General features: G+C 33.2%; 1 protein-coding gene across 1 annotated transcript; it reads right to left on the reverse strand.

The window, feature by feature from the left end:
- Nucleotides 1-3,228: 3,228 nt before the first annotated feature.
- Nucleotides 3,229-3,630, reverse strand: LOC140448785 (uncharacterized). The gene has a single exon (XM_072541900.1). It carries the CDS (start codon nt 3,628-3,630, stop codon nt 3,229-3,231), a length of 402 nt encoding a protein of 133 aa, XP_072398001.1.
- Between the last annotated feature and the right edge of the window lie 9,970 nt (nt 3,631-13,600).

A 13,600-nucleotide genomic window follows, 5' to 3' on the forward strand; every position in this document is an offset into this window, starting at 1 on the left:
CGTTTGGCAGCGAATAGATTAAAGCATTATTCTTTCCACTTATTATCGTAAGCCACCTAAGCACTAAAATACAAACAACAGCTGTAGCAAACATGAGGTTATCATTAAAAAAGTTTTCTTTTAATAAATATAAAAAAATGTTTTTTTCGGGTTTCTATGCCAATAAGCTAATTAATTTTAATTACCGTATTACTGGGAACACGAAATGTTACATTATCAAAAACGCTAGTTGGACAAATCGATATAACGAATGAGTTTCCCTATAACGAATTTGGTGATTACACCTTTTACGTCAAAGTATGCGTTGGTGTTGTCGAAAGAAAATTATTGGTTGGAGTGAAGTAATCGTCAGCTGACACTTTGCATTATAAATTATTAACTTTACCTAGCTGCTATTCAGTTATTCTAGGCTTAATTACAGTGTATAGCCAAATTACTATTAATTAGATACGAATCACAAGAAATAGAAATATTACGATATTGTCTTGACACAAAAAGAAAACAATGTTGCTGGGTTCAAAACGAAATGATAAATAAGTCTATTCAGAACATAATTAATGCTCAGTATTGCACAAACAATGTAGTTTACGAGATTTAATTTAAGATTGTATTGTTTTTTGTCTCGTTTTTTATTGTTCTGTGAACTGTTTCGCTGGAATTGTACTGTAACCTGTCAATTTTGTAATCAATGTGTATATTGCTTGTGTAATACCTAAGTTAATTGAAATTACTTTTTTGCTCTAGTAGTAGATGATGCAAGAATGGGGTTTAAAGAAGATGATACAGAAGTAGCAATGGGTAAGTATGGATATGGCGAAAGAAATTAGCGAATTCAAAACTTGGTGAACTTCTTACACCAGGAAAATTTATCCATGATGAACTCTTTTTTCGATAAAAAGCCTCAGCGTAAATGGACATCAGCCCAGATGGCAGTGTAGAAAATGAAATAGATTATAGTATAACAAACAGAACAGAAATAATCAGACATCGAATTACTCAACAAATTTTCAATAGGAAGCGACCACAGATTAATCCGAGCTAAGATACTATTTAATGTCAAATTGGAAAATACAAAGATGATCCTAAAAACAAGAAAAAAAGATGGATTCCCCCAGAAAATACGACCTGTATCAAGATACAATAACCAGCCGTATACAAGAATTGCCAGACGAAATGGAAGATCATGTAGATGTAGATCAAATAAATGATGGCATAACGAAGGCTCTAGAAGAAACGGAAAGGAAGTGCTACCCGACCGTCTCGATCCATAAAGAAAAACTAAGCCAAACTACCAAAGAGCTAATAGCTAAAAGAAGACAGCTGACGAAAAATTACGGCTCCAACTACACAACAATGAAAAAATTAAATAAAGATATCCACCAATTAATCTATAAAGACGTAAGAGAAAACGATACAAAAAAATAACTAAAATAATTCAAGAAAACAAAAGTTTAAAAGTTTTGAGGCGAATACAAAAGGGGTAGGGTACAAAATAAAAAACAAAAATGGAAACATTACTACCTGGATATGAATATAACTACTACATAGATAGAACCAAAATCCTTGAGGTTGTCGAATTCTTTTATCGCGAAACGTATGAGAGCAGTGACGAAAGGCAAGATCAGCCCTGCCCAAAAATCACAAACCAGGGATCAGAATTAATGCCAGAAATGACTTCATACGAAATCAAAACGGCACTAGAAATAAAAAATAACAAATCCCCTAGCGATGGCGGAGTAGTGATCGAAGCGATTAAACCAGGTGGAAATAAAATTATCCAGGCTTCGGCCAAGCTTTTTACCGAATGCATCTACCAAGGAAAAACTTTTTCTCAATGAAACAATGCAGCCATTATTTTACTACAAAAGCAGGGAGACATAACAGATCTAAACACTACTGTCCTATCAGCTTGCTTTCACACATATATAAACTTTTCACAAAAATTCTCAAAAAAAGACTGGAAGCTAATTTAGACTTCTATCAGCTTAGAGAACAAGCTAGATTTACATCGGGATACAACACTAACAACCACTTACTAGTGATAAAGAACCTGTGAAAGAAAAGTCTACAGAATATAACAAATCATTGGCACTGATATTTGTGGACTACGAGAAAGCATTCGATATCACAAGCCGTCAGAAAATATTAAAATCATTAACAGAATGCAGAATAGACCATCGCTACAGTAACATTATCAAATATATCTACCAAAATGCCACAGCTAGTGTAAGACTATCTAAACAAGAAATAAGTAAATTCTGTATACAGCGAGGAGTACGGCAAGAAGATACCGTCTCTCCAAAGCTATTTGAGACGCTTTTAGAACATACTTGTAAAAAGGCACATCTGAACGAACATGGCATCAGCATAACTGGAGATAAACTCAGTCATTTGAGTTAGTAGATGAAGTCGTCCTTACAGTCGATCGTATGGATGATTCAATAATAATGTTTGAACAATGATATCACGCTTCCTTGGAGGTCGGACTAAAGATTATTAAGACGCAAATAATAACTAACCTGGTGCTGAATCTATATATTGCTGTTGATGGAAGTGATATTGTGCAGACTTTATCGTATAAGTACTTCATCATTATCATCATCATCAGGGCTTTTCATTCCGAGTGGAATGCTCTCTGCATTCCACTTGTATGTTGTCAAAGTGACTTAGCTATGACTTAGCTTTCGTTACCATTTTCTTCCACTCATTTCGATATGTGCATAGTTCTCTCCAGTTTCTCACTTCCAGAATTTTGATATCTCTCATGACCTGGTCCTCACATCTCTCTCTGGGTCTTTCAGTTGCTGGTTTCCATCTGGAAATCTTCTTAATCAGTAGGTCATTTTTCTTTCTCTCTATGTATCCCAGCTATCTTAGCTTCTGTGCTTTAATAAATTTAACTATATCTTCTCCGTTCGTTATGTCTCTTAGTTGATGGTTCATTCTTCTTCTTATTTCTCCGTTGTCTATTCTTATCTGGCCCATAATCCGTCTGAGGATTTTGATTTCGAAAATTCTCAATTTTTCTTCATCTTTTTTCGTGAGGCACATTGTCTCAGCTGCGTACGTAACTACTGGTCTGACTACAACTCTGTATATTTTCAGTTTTGTATTTCTGATAAGGTTCTTGTCCTTCATAAACCTATGATATCTCCAATATGTTTTGTTGCATGCTAGTATTCGTTTCGTTACTTCTTCACTTCTCATATTTTGGCCATTCACTATTACTCACAAGTATTTAAATTCTTGGACTCTTTTAAAAGTGTAGTCTTCTATTTTGATTTCTCTCGCCCCGTTATGTTCTCTTCTAGGGCAGAGTAGATATTTTGTTTTTCCTTCGTTAATTTCTAGACCTCTTTTCCGTGCTTCTTTTGTCAGGATTGTTACTGCTTCTTTTAATCTTTCTTTGTCTGTTCCCATAAGAACTAAATCATCTGCATATTCAACTATTTGTGTTGAGGAGTGGGATATAGTTCCTTTAATTTTGCTGGCCTTGACTGACCCTTCTGCTGATATGTTGAATAATGTGGTTGACAGGGAATCGCCTTGTCGCACTCCTGTTTCTATTGCAATTGATTTTGTGCTACCGTCTTCTGTTGTTGCTTTAGCTCGAGCTCCATCCATGGTCATTTTTGTTAATCTGATTAATTTCAATAAATAATTTATTTCTTCCTATACAGCCAAAGACTTGTCTGAAGTCTGCGAAGAGGATGTGGAGTTCTATGTTGTGTTCGTGGAATTTTTCAATTGTTTGTGTAACTTTGTGCATCTGTAGTGGATCTGCCTTCTCTGAATCCTTGCTGGTAGTCCCCAATTTTTTTCTCTGTGAATTGAGTAAGTTTTGGTTTGATGAGGGCTGTCAGAATTTTATATGTTGTGCTCAGTAGAGATATTGCTCTATAGTTGTTACAGTTTATTACTTCTCCTTTCTTAAATCTTGGTATAATTCTGCCTTCTTTCCAATCCTTGGGTATATCTTCTGCTTCCCATATTTTAACTATTAGTTTATAGATGCCTGTTAATAACTGTTCCCCTCCGTTTTTAATTAGCTAATTGGGAATATGATCTGGGCCAGGTGTTCTTTTCTGTTTTATTTTTTGAATGATGGCTAAATATTCATCATATGTTGGTATATCTATTTCATTATCTCTGTCTTCCATTGCGCCAAATTCCTCTTTCGGGCTTTCTTTGTATCTATATAGTTCTGTGAAGTGTGTTTCCCATGATCTATTGTCAATTTTAACTACTGGTCTGCCTTTTCTTTGTTTAGCTTTAGGTATCCAAATAGTTTGGCACTGTCTTTACTATCTATTCTTTTCTAGGTCCTTTAACAGCTCTTCCATCCACAGTTTTTTGTTCTTGCAACAATTAACAGCTGCTTTCTTTTTTCTTTATATTTGTTTTGATGATGTTCTTCTTTAGTTGATATCCATTTATCTCTTGCTTGGTTTTCCTGTTTGATTTTGATTTCGCATTCTGCATCAAACCACTCTTTCTTTCTTTTTATTTCCCCTCTATCCGAGCACCTCTTCAACTTAATTTAAAATGGATTCTTGTATATTTTTCTATATGTCCTCTATGTTATTTGCTTCTGTTCGATTTTTTTAGGGTTGTCTCATATTGTTCTCTTAGTTTCTGTACTTTTAACTTCTCCAGATTTTATCTTCTTTTGTTTTGTCTTGTTCTCCCTGCTTTAATTATCTTTATTCTGATTTCTCCTATTACTAAAAAATGGTCTGTGTCCGCGTTTGCTCCTCTATATGATCTGACATCGTGCATTATTGCTTTCCATTTTTTGGATATTAGTATATGATATATCTGATTTCTATCTGTTGTACCAGGTATCAACCATGTTACTTTATGCTCTCTTCTGTGCATGAAGTTTGTGCTTACAATGTAACTGTTTGTTATTGCTGCTAGTTAACATTAGAGTACTTAAAACATAAAATTCGGTTGGATAAAGATAACCAGACATATGAGCTCTTACGTCGCATAGAATTGGCCTGGGCAGCGTTTGGTAAATTAAACTATGTATTTAAATTGAACCTGCCCGCATGCCTTAAAAGAAAAATCTTTGACAAATATGTGCTACCTGTACTCACTTATATAGCGGAAACATTAACGCTTACAAAAATGGTAGTGAATAAGATTCGCGTGATTTAGAAGGCTACGGAAGGCTGTGGCCATGTCTCTCTGAGAAACCAAATCCCAAACGAAGATCCTTAAAACAAAAACAACAGACGCCACCAAAAAAATCGCGTTGCAGAAATGGAATTGGGCAGAACAGGTCACCAGACTATCAGACAACCGATGTTCAAAACGTATCGTCGAGTGGAGACTAAGACAAAAAGCACTACGGAGCAGAGGACGCCCGCCATCTAGATGGACTGACGACCTCAAGTATGTTAGCAGTAACTGGATGCAAGCGGCACAAGACAGATGCAGATGGAAAGAGCTGAGGAAGACCTATGTCCAACAGTGGACGTATACAGGTTAATGATGGTGAGTAGATGATCGTCGATATACATTCAAATTTTGCTTACTGCTAGCGTTATCTCACAGAACTTCATGGTGTTTTTCCATTTTTCCAAAATTTCCGTCCAAATTTTCGTTGAAACACACTGTATAAACAGAATGCAATGAAAATCGACTATACAAACTAATATTAAATTACAATCCAAAAGAAACAACCAGCATAGAAAAGAAGTTTACAAAGAAATGAGGAAAAATAATATTTTATGCTAGGCAATATCGATTCGTCTTTCGCACATTTTGAGAGCCACTACTCAAATCTACATCAACAAAACAAACTCATTCACCGACTATGAGCTGATTGTATCATGGACACTTTATTTTGTCAGGTTTTATCGATCGAATAAATAAACATCAACTACGTGTTTATCTTTTCTGAAATGGGCCACTATCGCCGCTTACATTTCCACTATGTAGTGATATTTCTCGAGCCAGATTTAAAAATTCCCTCAATAAAGGAAATAAATAGCAATTCACCCAAAATTATGAGGGGGCGTGTTTGATGATTATGTACTCAGCTAGTCATTCATTACAGACTGATAACAGCTTTGTAGATAGCTCGAGAATGAAGGTTTGTGTCTCTAACTGAGGAAAAAAGAAGGTTAAATATATACGATCTTAAAGTTAATTATACCATTTTATTTGGTTTGTCGTATTTCAGAAAAAAAATGCTAACGCCTTCATGGCGCACTGTTACGAGTGTCAACTTAGTGACAGTAAAATTTGGGAGTCGCGAGCTCAAATAAGGTTAGACCTAGTGATTTTTAATAAAAAATTTTTAGGATGTTCTGATCAATCAATCAATCAATATTATTTATTTCATCTGACTTTTACAAGTAATGAAATGCGTCAAATACAATCTATGATCAGTAAAAACTATAAGTACATAAAAACAGTTAACATAAAACATATAAAATATACACAAAAACATACAAATTGTTAAAAAGATGCCTGCAAGTATTCCTCTATCGAATAGAAAGTGTTTACCAAAAGTAAATCCTTAACTGTTCTCTTAAATACATAAATATTTGACTCTTTAACATAATTAGGTAATTTATTATACAAACGAACGCATGTTGGGTAAGGACCCTTGCCTACAATGGTCAAGTGATGAACAGGGGTCACCAAATCATTTCTGTAACGAAAATTGTAACCACTCATTAAGGAAACATCATTTCTGCAAATAAAATTGCATCTATGTGGCTTTACATAAACAACACAACTGAAACTATACAGCGAAATTACAGTTAAAATATTTAATTGTTTAAAAACTGATATACAGGAATCCAAGCGCCTTCTAAACGTCATTGTACGAATAATTTTTTTTGTAGAACAAGCACCTCATTAATTCGCGAGCAATGTTTCCAACAAACTAAGCAATATTGCAAAATTGACTGTACATGAGCAAAATAGTAAAGTTTTTAGATATCTAGGGAGACAAAATTCGTAAGTTGCCATAGAACATAACAGTGCACAGACAATCTTCCCACTACATAATCAACGTGAGAATTCCAAGACAAATTAGATTCCAGGTAAACACCTAACAACTTAGTGGAGTGGCTATTTACCTCTGACCCATTGTCAAGTTTTACTAATGGACTCATCTGCATAGTAGAAGGTGAAAATGTTACCATATTGGTCTTTGATCCATTTAAGATTAGGGCAATATTTAAACAATAATGAGTTATACTTTTTACAAGACAGTTTTCTTTTTGTACTACATGAAAAAAATTATTGGAATTTAGTGTAACTGTGGTATCATCAGCAAATTGAGTGACATAACAGCCTGATTGCTGTTCCATGTTTTCCACTCTAACACTTGCATCAGAAAAATTATGTAATGGATTCCGAACCAAACATGTTAAGCTATCGTTTATCAGTTGATTTAAATCATTGACGAAAATCAAAAATAAAAGAGGGCCAATGATACTTCCATGTGGAACTCCGGAGAGGACACTTTCTTCTGAAGAAAATATATTCCCATTTACATTGACCCTAATTTTTTGAAACCTTTTCGATAAAAAGGTGTGGATCCACTTTAACGCAGTTTCTCTAACACCACTATGATAAAGTTTTTCCAGTAGTATTGGATGGTTTACAGTTTCAAAAACAGATAACGTTATCACCCTTATCAAAGTTCGATAAAATATGATTGCACAGCGCTAGTAGTGCATCTTACACACTTATACCTTCACGGAAACCAAATTGAGACTTTTCTATAATGTCGTTCTTTTTAATATACGGGAGGAGACGTGTATGAAATGCCTTCTCACATATTTTTAAAAACACAGATAAAAGTGATAGGCCTCGATAGTTATCAAATTTTGATTTGTCGCCTTTTTTAAGTATTGGCACAACTAAAGCAGTATTTGAAAAATCCCTTCCTGAAATGAAAGTTTTACTAGAAGTGTAAATTGTTTATATATATATATATATATATATATATATATATATATATATATATATATATATATGTGTTATGAGATACATGTGTTAACATAGAATACGGGATCTCATCCAGTCCAGCCGAGGATTTTTTTGAGATATCTCTAATTATATTTTTAATTTCTTCATCACTAACAGGATAAAGGAAAAGGGAGTGTATAGGCGAAGAAAGATTTTTAGGAATATAGTCAGGAGGAGTTTGACTATATAAATTTTTTACGGAATTCGAAAAATGTTGACTGAAAGATACTGCAAGTGTTTCGATTTATGATGCGCCAAGCCTCAGCCGTACTATTCTGCGCATTTATCATTTTATTATTAACCCTCCGGCAGCCACATCACTTAAAGTTACATGAGAGGACACACTGCGGTACTTAATGCCGCACATAAAAAAAATGGTATTAAAAGTTAAAAAGTATCAAAACTTTGTTAGAAAAATTCGTAAACGATGCAAAAAAAAGAAAAGCTTTATTTTTAGCAATTTATTGTATGACTTTAACATAATCTAACGACTCAGGCGCAAAATATAAAAACGAATAGTCAGTCTTACAAAAATATTAAAACAAAGAAAACGTTTACAATAAAAAATATTCTCACAAAAGACCCCAAAAGACAAATATATAAATACAAATTAATTAAATTAGTCTTCCTTCATTGAAGGATACAAATACATATATTATTACATTGAATTTTTTCTCACTATGATTTTTGCAAACAAATTGTTGGCATGAGTCACAGCACACGGTTGTTTTATTGTTTTTATGCGCACTGCATATATTATGTCACCGTCCACTTTGACTTTGGTTTACCGTGCTGGTGGGTTCTTTGGCAATTTGAAAGGACAACAGAAATTCTTTTACATCTTTTGGAAGTGTTAGTATCTTCCCCCGATTTTCTAAATGATCCCTCATCAGGGAGAAACCTAATTCAAGTAAGAATTTTCTCCTTCTTTGTGACGATATATTTGGCTTAGTACAGTTATAAATAACTTCGAAATTTATTCCACCTAAAACTAGTATACAAAAAAATATTGCTAATGGCCATCTTCTGGTAATCCTTTGTGTCGTGTAGGAAGCACATTTTTGGTCAACCGTATCGACGCCACTTTTTGTTTTATTGTATTCTAAAATCATTACTGGTTTTCCTGTATCTTTGTCTATTTCGTCTGTATCGATCATGGTAGAGAGCAATACTACAGCTTTATTTCTTTTATGAACATATACAACTAGGAACATATTATCTTGAAACGCGAATATTGAAGATCCACAAGCTCGTAGTTTATTCGGAGGAAATTGGGGAGGAAGTTCTTTTTTGTTTTTCTTCAAGGTGCCAATAACTGTCAGGCCATTTTGCATAAGATAATCAGCTAAAGAATAACTAGTATAATAATTATCCATAGTTATATTTCTTTAGGAGTTTTTTATGGGAAAAACTAAATGCTGTACTATATCGAATGGTTTATTTTAACATTTTTGTACGGTCCGTCTCTTTGTATTCCACAATATATTTCGAAATTCCAAGTATAATAAGACCTGCTATCGCAAAGTGCATAGTTTTATGCCATATTTGGCTGGTTTTTGTGGCATGTATTGTACAAAGCCACATCGTCCTCTAAAAGGGTGAAGCATTTCGTCTATAATGACGTATTTCCGCAAACAGTAATTATTCATACAATTATTTACAAAGTCTGTGTATATACTTCTAATAGCAGCTAATTCATCGGTTTGTTCACGATATTTTCCTGTCTCAACATCATCGAAACGAAGAGCACGAAGGAGAAAGAGGAATCTTTCGTAACCAAATGCAGCTTTAGCCCGTATCATACCGGTTTCGTCCTTTGTCCATATTTCTTAAACGTTTGATGATTTCCTTTTTTTACTGCAGGAATAAGTAAGATCCCAAACAAAGCTTATATTTTATTACGAGAGGTTAATTGCAATTTCTGTCTCTCTGGCAAGATAGATTATTTGCTCTTCTGTTGTTGCTAGTGCAAGTAACAATACTGTCAATAATAGCTGGAGTTATAAATAAAAGAAACGAATCTAACCAATTCAATACATTTTTTGCATTACCTTTTGGTCCAGGAACTTCTCTCATAATATTTTTTGCTCTGGTTCTATTGCCATAAGCTATTGGAGTACTTTTCCAAATTGTTTCTTCATCCTTGCCCATATAAAATTGGTAATTACCATTGTCTGGCTCTTGTAACGGACATATATCATCGTTATCATCGCTAAGTACATCAATTAATTTAAGTGCTAAAAAACTGTGTGAATAAATTTTACTTACATGACAAGCTACGCTGCGGTACGGAATGCCGCTATTGAACAACTCCCTAATTCAATGGCCAATATCAAACTGATACAACACTTTAGGAAATGTGACATCAGCAAGTAATATTTTAAATATAGTCACGTGCACACATCTAAATAGACAGTAGGGTATACAAAAGAATATTGGTAAAAATTATTAAAATATTAAAATTGCTGCACGGAGTGCCGCTGCGTGGACACCGGATGGTTAAAATAAGTTTGCTTGGTTAACTTAACTTTGTATTCATGTTTTTTTTTTTAGAATGTTATACCGTATTCTGAGCTCATAACTTTCTGAATATTTTATAGATCTGAAAATTTAATATTTACATTGCAGAAAATATTATCAATCACAGTTTTACAGTCATTATGTATTCTAGTATATTTAAAAATACATTGATTTAAACCATAAGAGGTAAAAACATTTTTAATCTTAATGCATCTATATTGTGCATCTTTGGATCAAAATTTATATTGAAGTTACCACAGATTAAAATAATATTATTATTGTTTAATATTTCTGATAACATTTCGTCCATTTTATTTATGAAAGTTTGTGTATCTTTTGATGATCTGTAAAAACAGCCAACAGTTATAACGTTATTTTGATATTCCAATTCAATCAAGGCATACTCAAATATTTTATCAATCTTAGCAAGCGAACAGTTTTTAAAAGTAAAAGCACAACTTACATTTAGAAATATTGCGACCCCTCCCCCACCTGAGTCTGAACGATGGAAGAAATCGCTTAATACATAAGAGTCCAAGAACAAATTTAAAATATCATGTTTATCACACCACACTTCACTAACACAAAATACTTCTGGGTAATTTAGAGACACCGTCAATTCCTCCAAATATTGAATTTTGTACCTCAAACTTCTAAAATTTAAGTGACAAACGGTCAACTTTTGAGAGTGATTTATACAATTTGAAGCAAAGGCATCTTCTTCACTTAAAAACGCCGTACATATGCACCTTGGGGCCATATGCTAGGGTCCATAGCTTTCTCAAAATGTTGGTTATAAATACTCACTTTAAAGGATGAATATTGGTCTGGAAACTTTGAGCTACTTTGAAGGCTACTTATAGGGAAAATTGTTCTGTATGAGTTTCAATAAATTTTCGTTAGACATTGATGGGTCTAGCCTATAAACATGCAAGTCCGTAAATTTAGGAAAACCTTTAAATTGTACACCATTTATTTTTATATCTGCATTATTTCCAATCGTGACTTTTCTTCTGGACTTTTTCCGAGAAACAGTTTGCCAATGACTTTTTTTTAACTCAGGTATTATATCTTGGTTTAAACTAATATACTTGTTACATTTTGCAGCAGTTTGAGCTTCTAAGATAGCACTGGAAGTTTGTTTTATAGTAATTTGAGATTTTTGAGAACTTTTGGCAACGCTGTTATGGTTTTCTGTACGAATATTTTGTAATTGGTTGCTTTGGGTAAATACTTGTTTGATATAAGGTTGAATGCTCGAATAAATAAACTTAAAGGCAACTGAAAAATTAAAGGCAAATATCGAGCACAATCTTAATAATCAAATCTTGCCCAAGTACTTTCGCTTTCTACAGCATGATCAGGGGCATTTCGTCAAATTTGGGCCATCCAGCAAGCGCAGAATGCAATAAACATGAAATTAAACATAAATTGTACATAACACTACACTAGAACAAGGACAAACAGTTTAAAATTATTATAAAATTATCTACGCCACATTCTTGTTGGCAACAGGAGAGAGAATATCTCTCCTGTTGCCGACCTGAATGCATTCACTATTTATTGCATCTAGTAAAGTTTGTAGTTCTTCTATACTTTCAGCCATAACTACCGTGTCATCTGCAAATCTCATGGTGTTTACGATTTCTCCACCAATTCTTATTCCCTAATGACTATATTAATACAATATAATATAAAAATAATAAAATTAATAAAGACCGCAGCTTATTGCTAAAAAGTATAATACTAATAACCTAAAAAAAACTAAAATAGTTCTTTTACTAAGTTTAAATCCTCTAAAATCTATATAAACGAATGGTTTACTTTACTTGCTATAGAAATAATTGAAAAATGAAAAATTTTTATTCTGTCATCGCAACCGTTCGTCATAAAACTGGTAATTTTAACCATAATTACGACCACAAGAGGTTATAAAATCGTCATCGGTTTATTACGGAATACTTTTACGAGCTCCTTTTAATTCAACTTATATGGCGTTTTATATCTGTGGGACATTGCCTACTTTGGCATGCATAAATGGCTTTGTGCTTTCAATTTATATGGTCATATGAAACTGGACCGGACTAAGGAAATAATTCTTAAGAGAAATAAATGAAAAGTCTTTTTTATTTATATTTATATCTAATGATCATTGACACGAAAACTAAAAAAATGTTTACACTATTATTAAATTATATAGTTTGGTATTAGTTATTATGTATACAATTCGTTATATATCTTTTATTAACCCTTTAGCGGTTGGTGATCACTGTACTAACTACCACCGTAAAGATCATAGTAGTAAAAACTTACAGACGTTTTAATGAAAGAATTTTTCTAATGTCACTTAGTGTTTAACTGGAATAGTTGGTGCTCACGAGACTAGCTACTCCTTTAATTACGCGCGCTTTTAGCAATAAGTGATCATTGTGGTGACCACCACGCGCTTAAAATGCATAAAAATTCAGCAGTTTCCAATTGTGTTATGTTCGAGTGGTTGTACTTATTTTTCTAATACAAATATTGTTGAAATAATTAGTGTTTATCATTGTATGTGTATGTTTAACATTTTGTTTACCATTTTTGCATTACAGAGAGTAAAAGGTAAGCATAACATAGAATTTGCGTGAAGTGAGGTTAGATTTTTTATTATTATTTCAAATATTATCTAAGGACAAATAATAATACATAAGCATTGTAACATGGTGTATAAAAAGTATTTTTCGCTACCGTTTTGTATATGTTATTACAACTGAAAAAATATCAGGTGTGTAAACTTGGTTCACGTACACTGCATAGCAAAAATAAGTGATATTTTCGAAATTGTACAAAAAGCAATTATTAGCTATTAGTTTGTATCACTTTTCTGTTTGACAGACTCATCGATTACTCTTAATTTGTTGTACAAGTAAGATCGATATCACATCAATTATTTTTATTTTACTTACAGAATATGGTATTTCCAAAAACTTTCTTCTTTTTCTAGTTCCATGACCGTTCCCGATCGTTGGATATCATGTTGGCTACCATATTCGCTATCGTAACTTTATTGGACAGCAGCTCTAAATAACGATGTAGTTGA

Source organism: Diabrotica undecimpunctata, chromosome 8, assembly GCF_040954645.1.
Source record: "Diabrotica undecimpunctata isolate CICGRU chromosome 8, icDiaUnde3, whole genome shotgun sequence".
NCBI classification, from domain to species: Eukaryota; Metazoa; Arthropoda; class Insecta; order Coleoptera; family Chrysomelidae; genus Diabrotica; species Diabrotica undecimpunctata.

Excerpts from the sequence above, each read along its gene's own strand:
- LOC140448785 (XM_072541900.1), bottom strand. The coding sequence starts at position 3,630 with ATGACCATGGATGGAGCTCGAGCTAAAGCAACAACAGAAGACGGTAGC.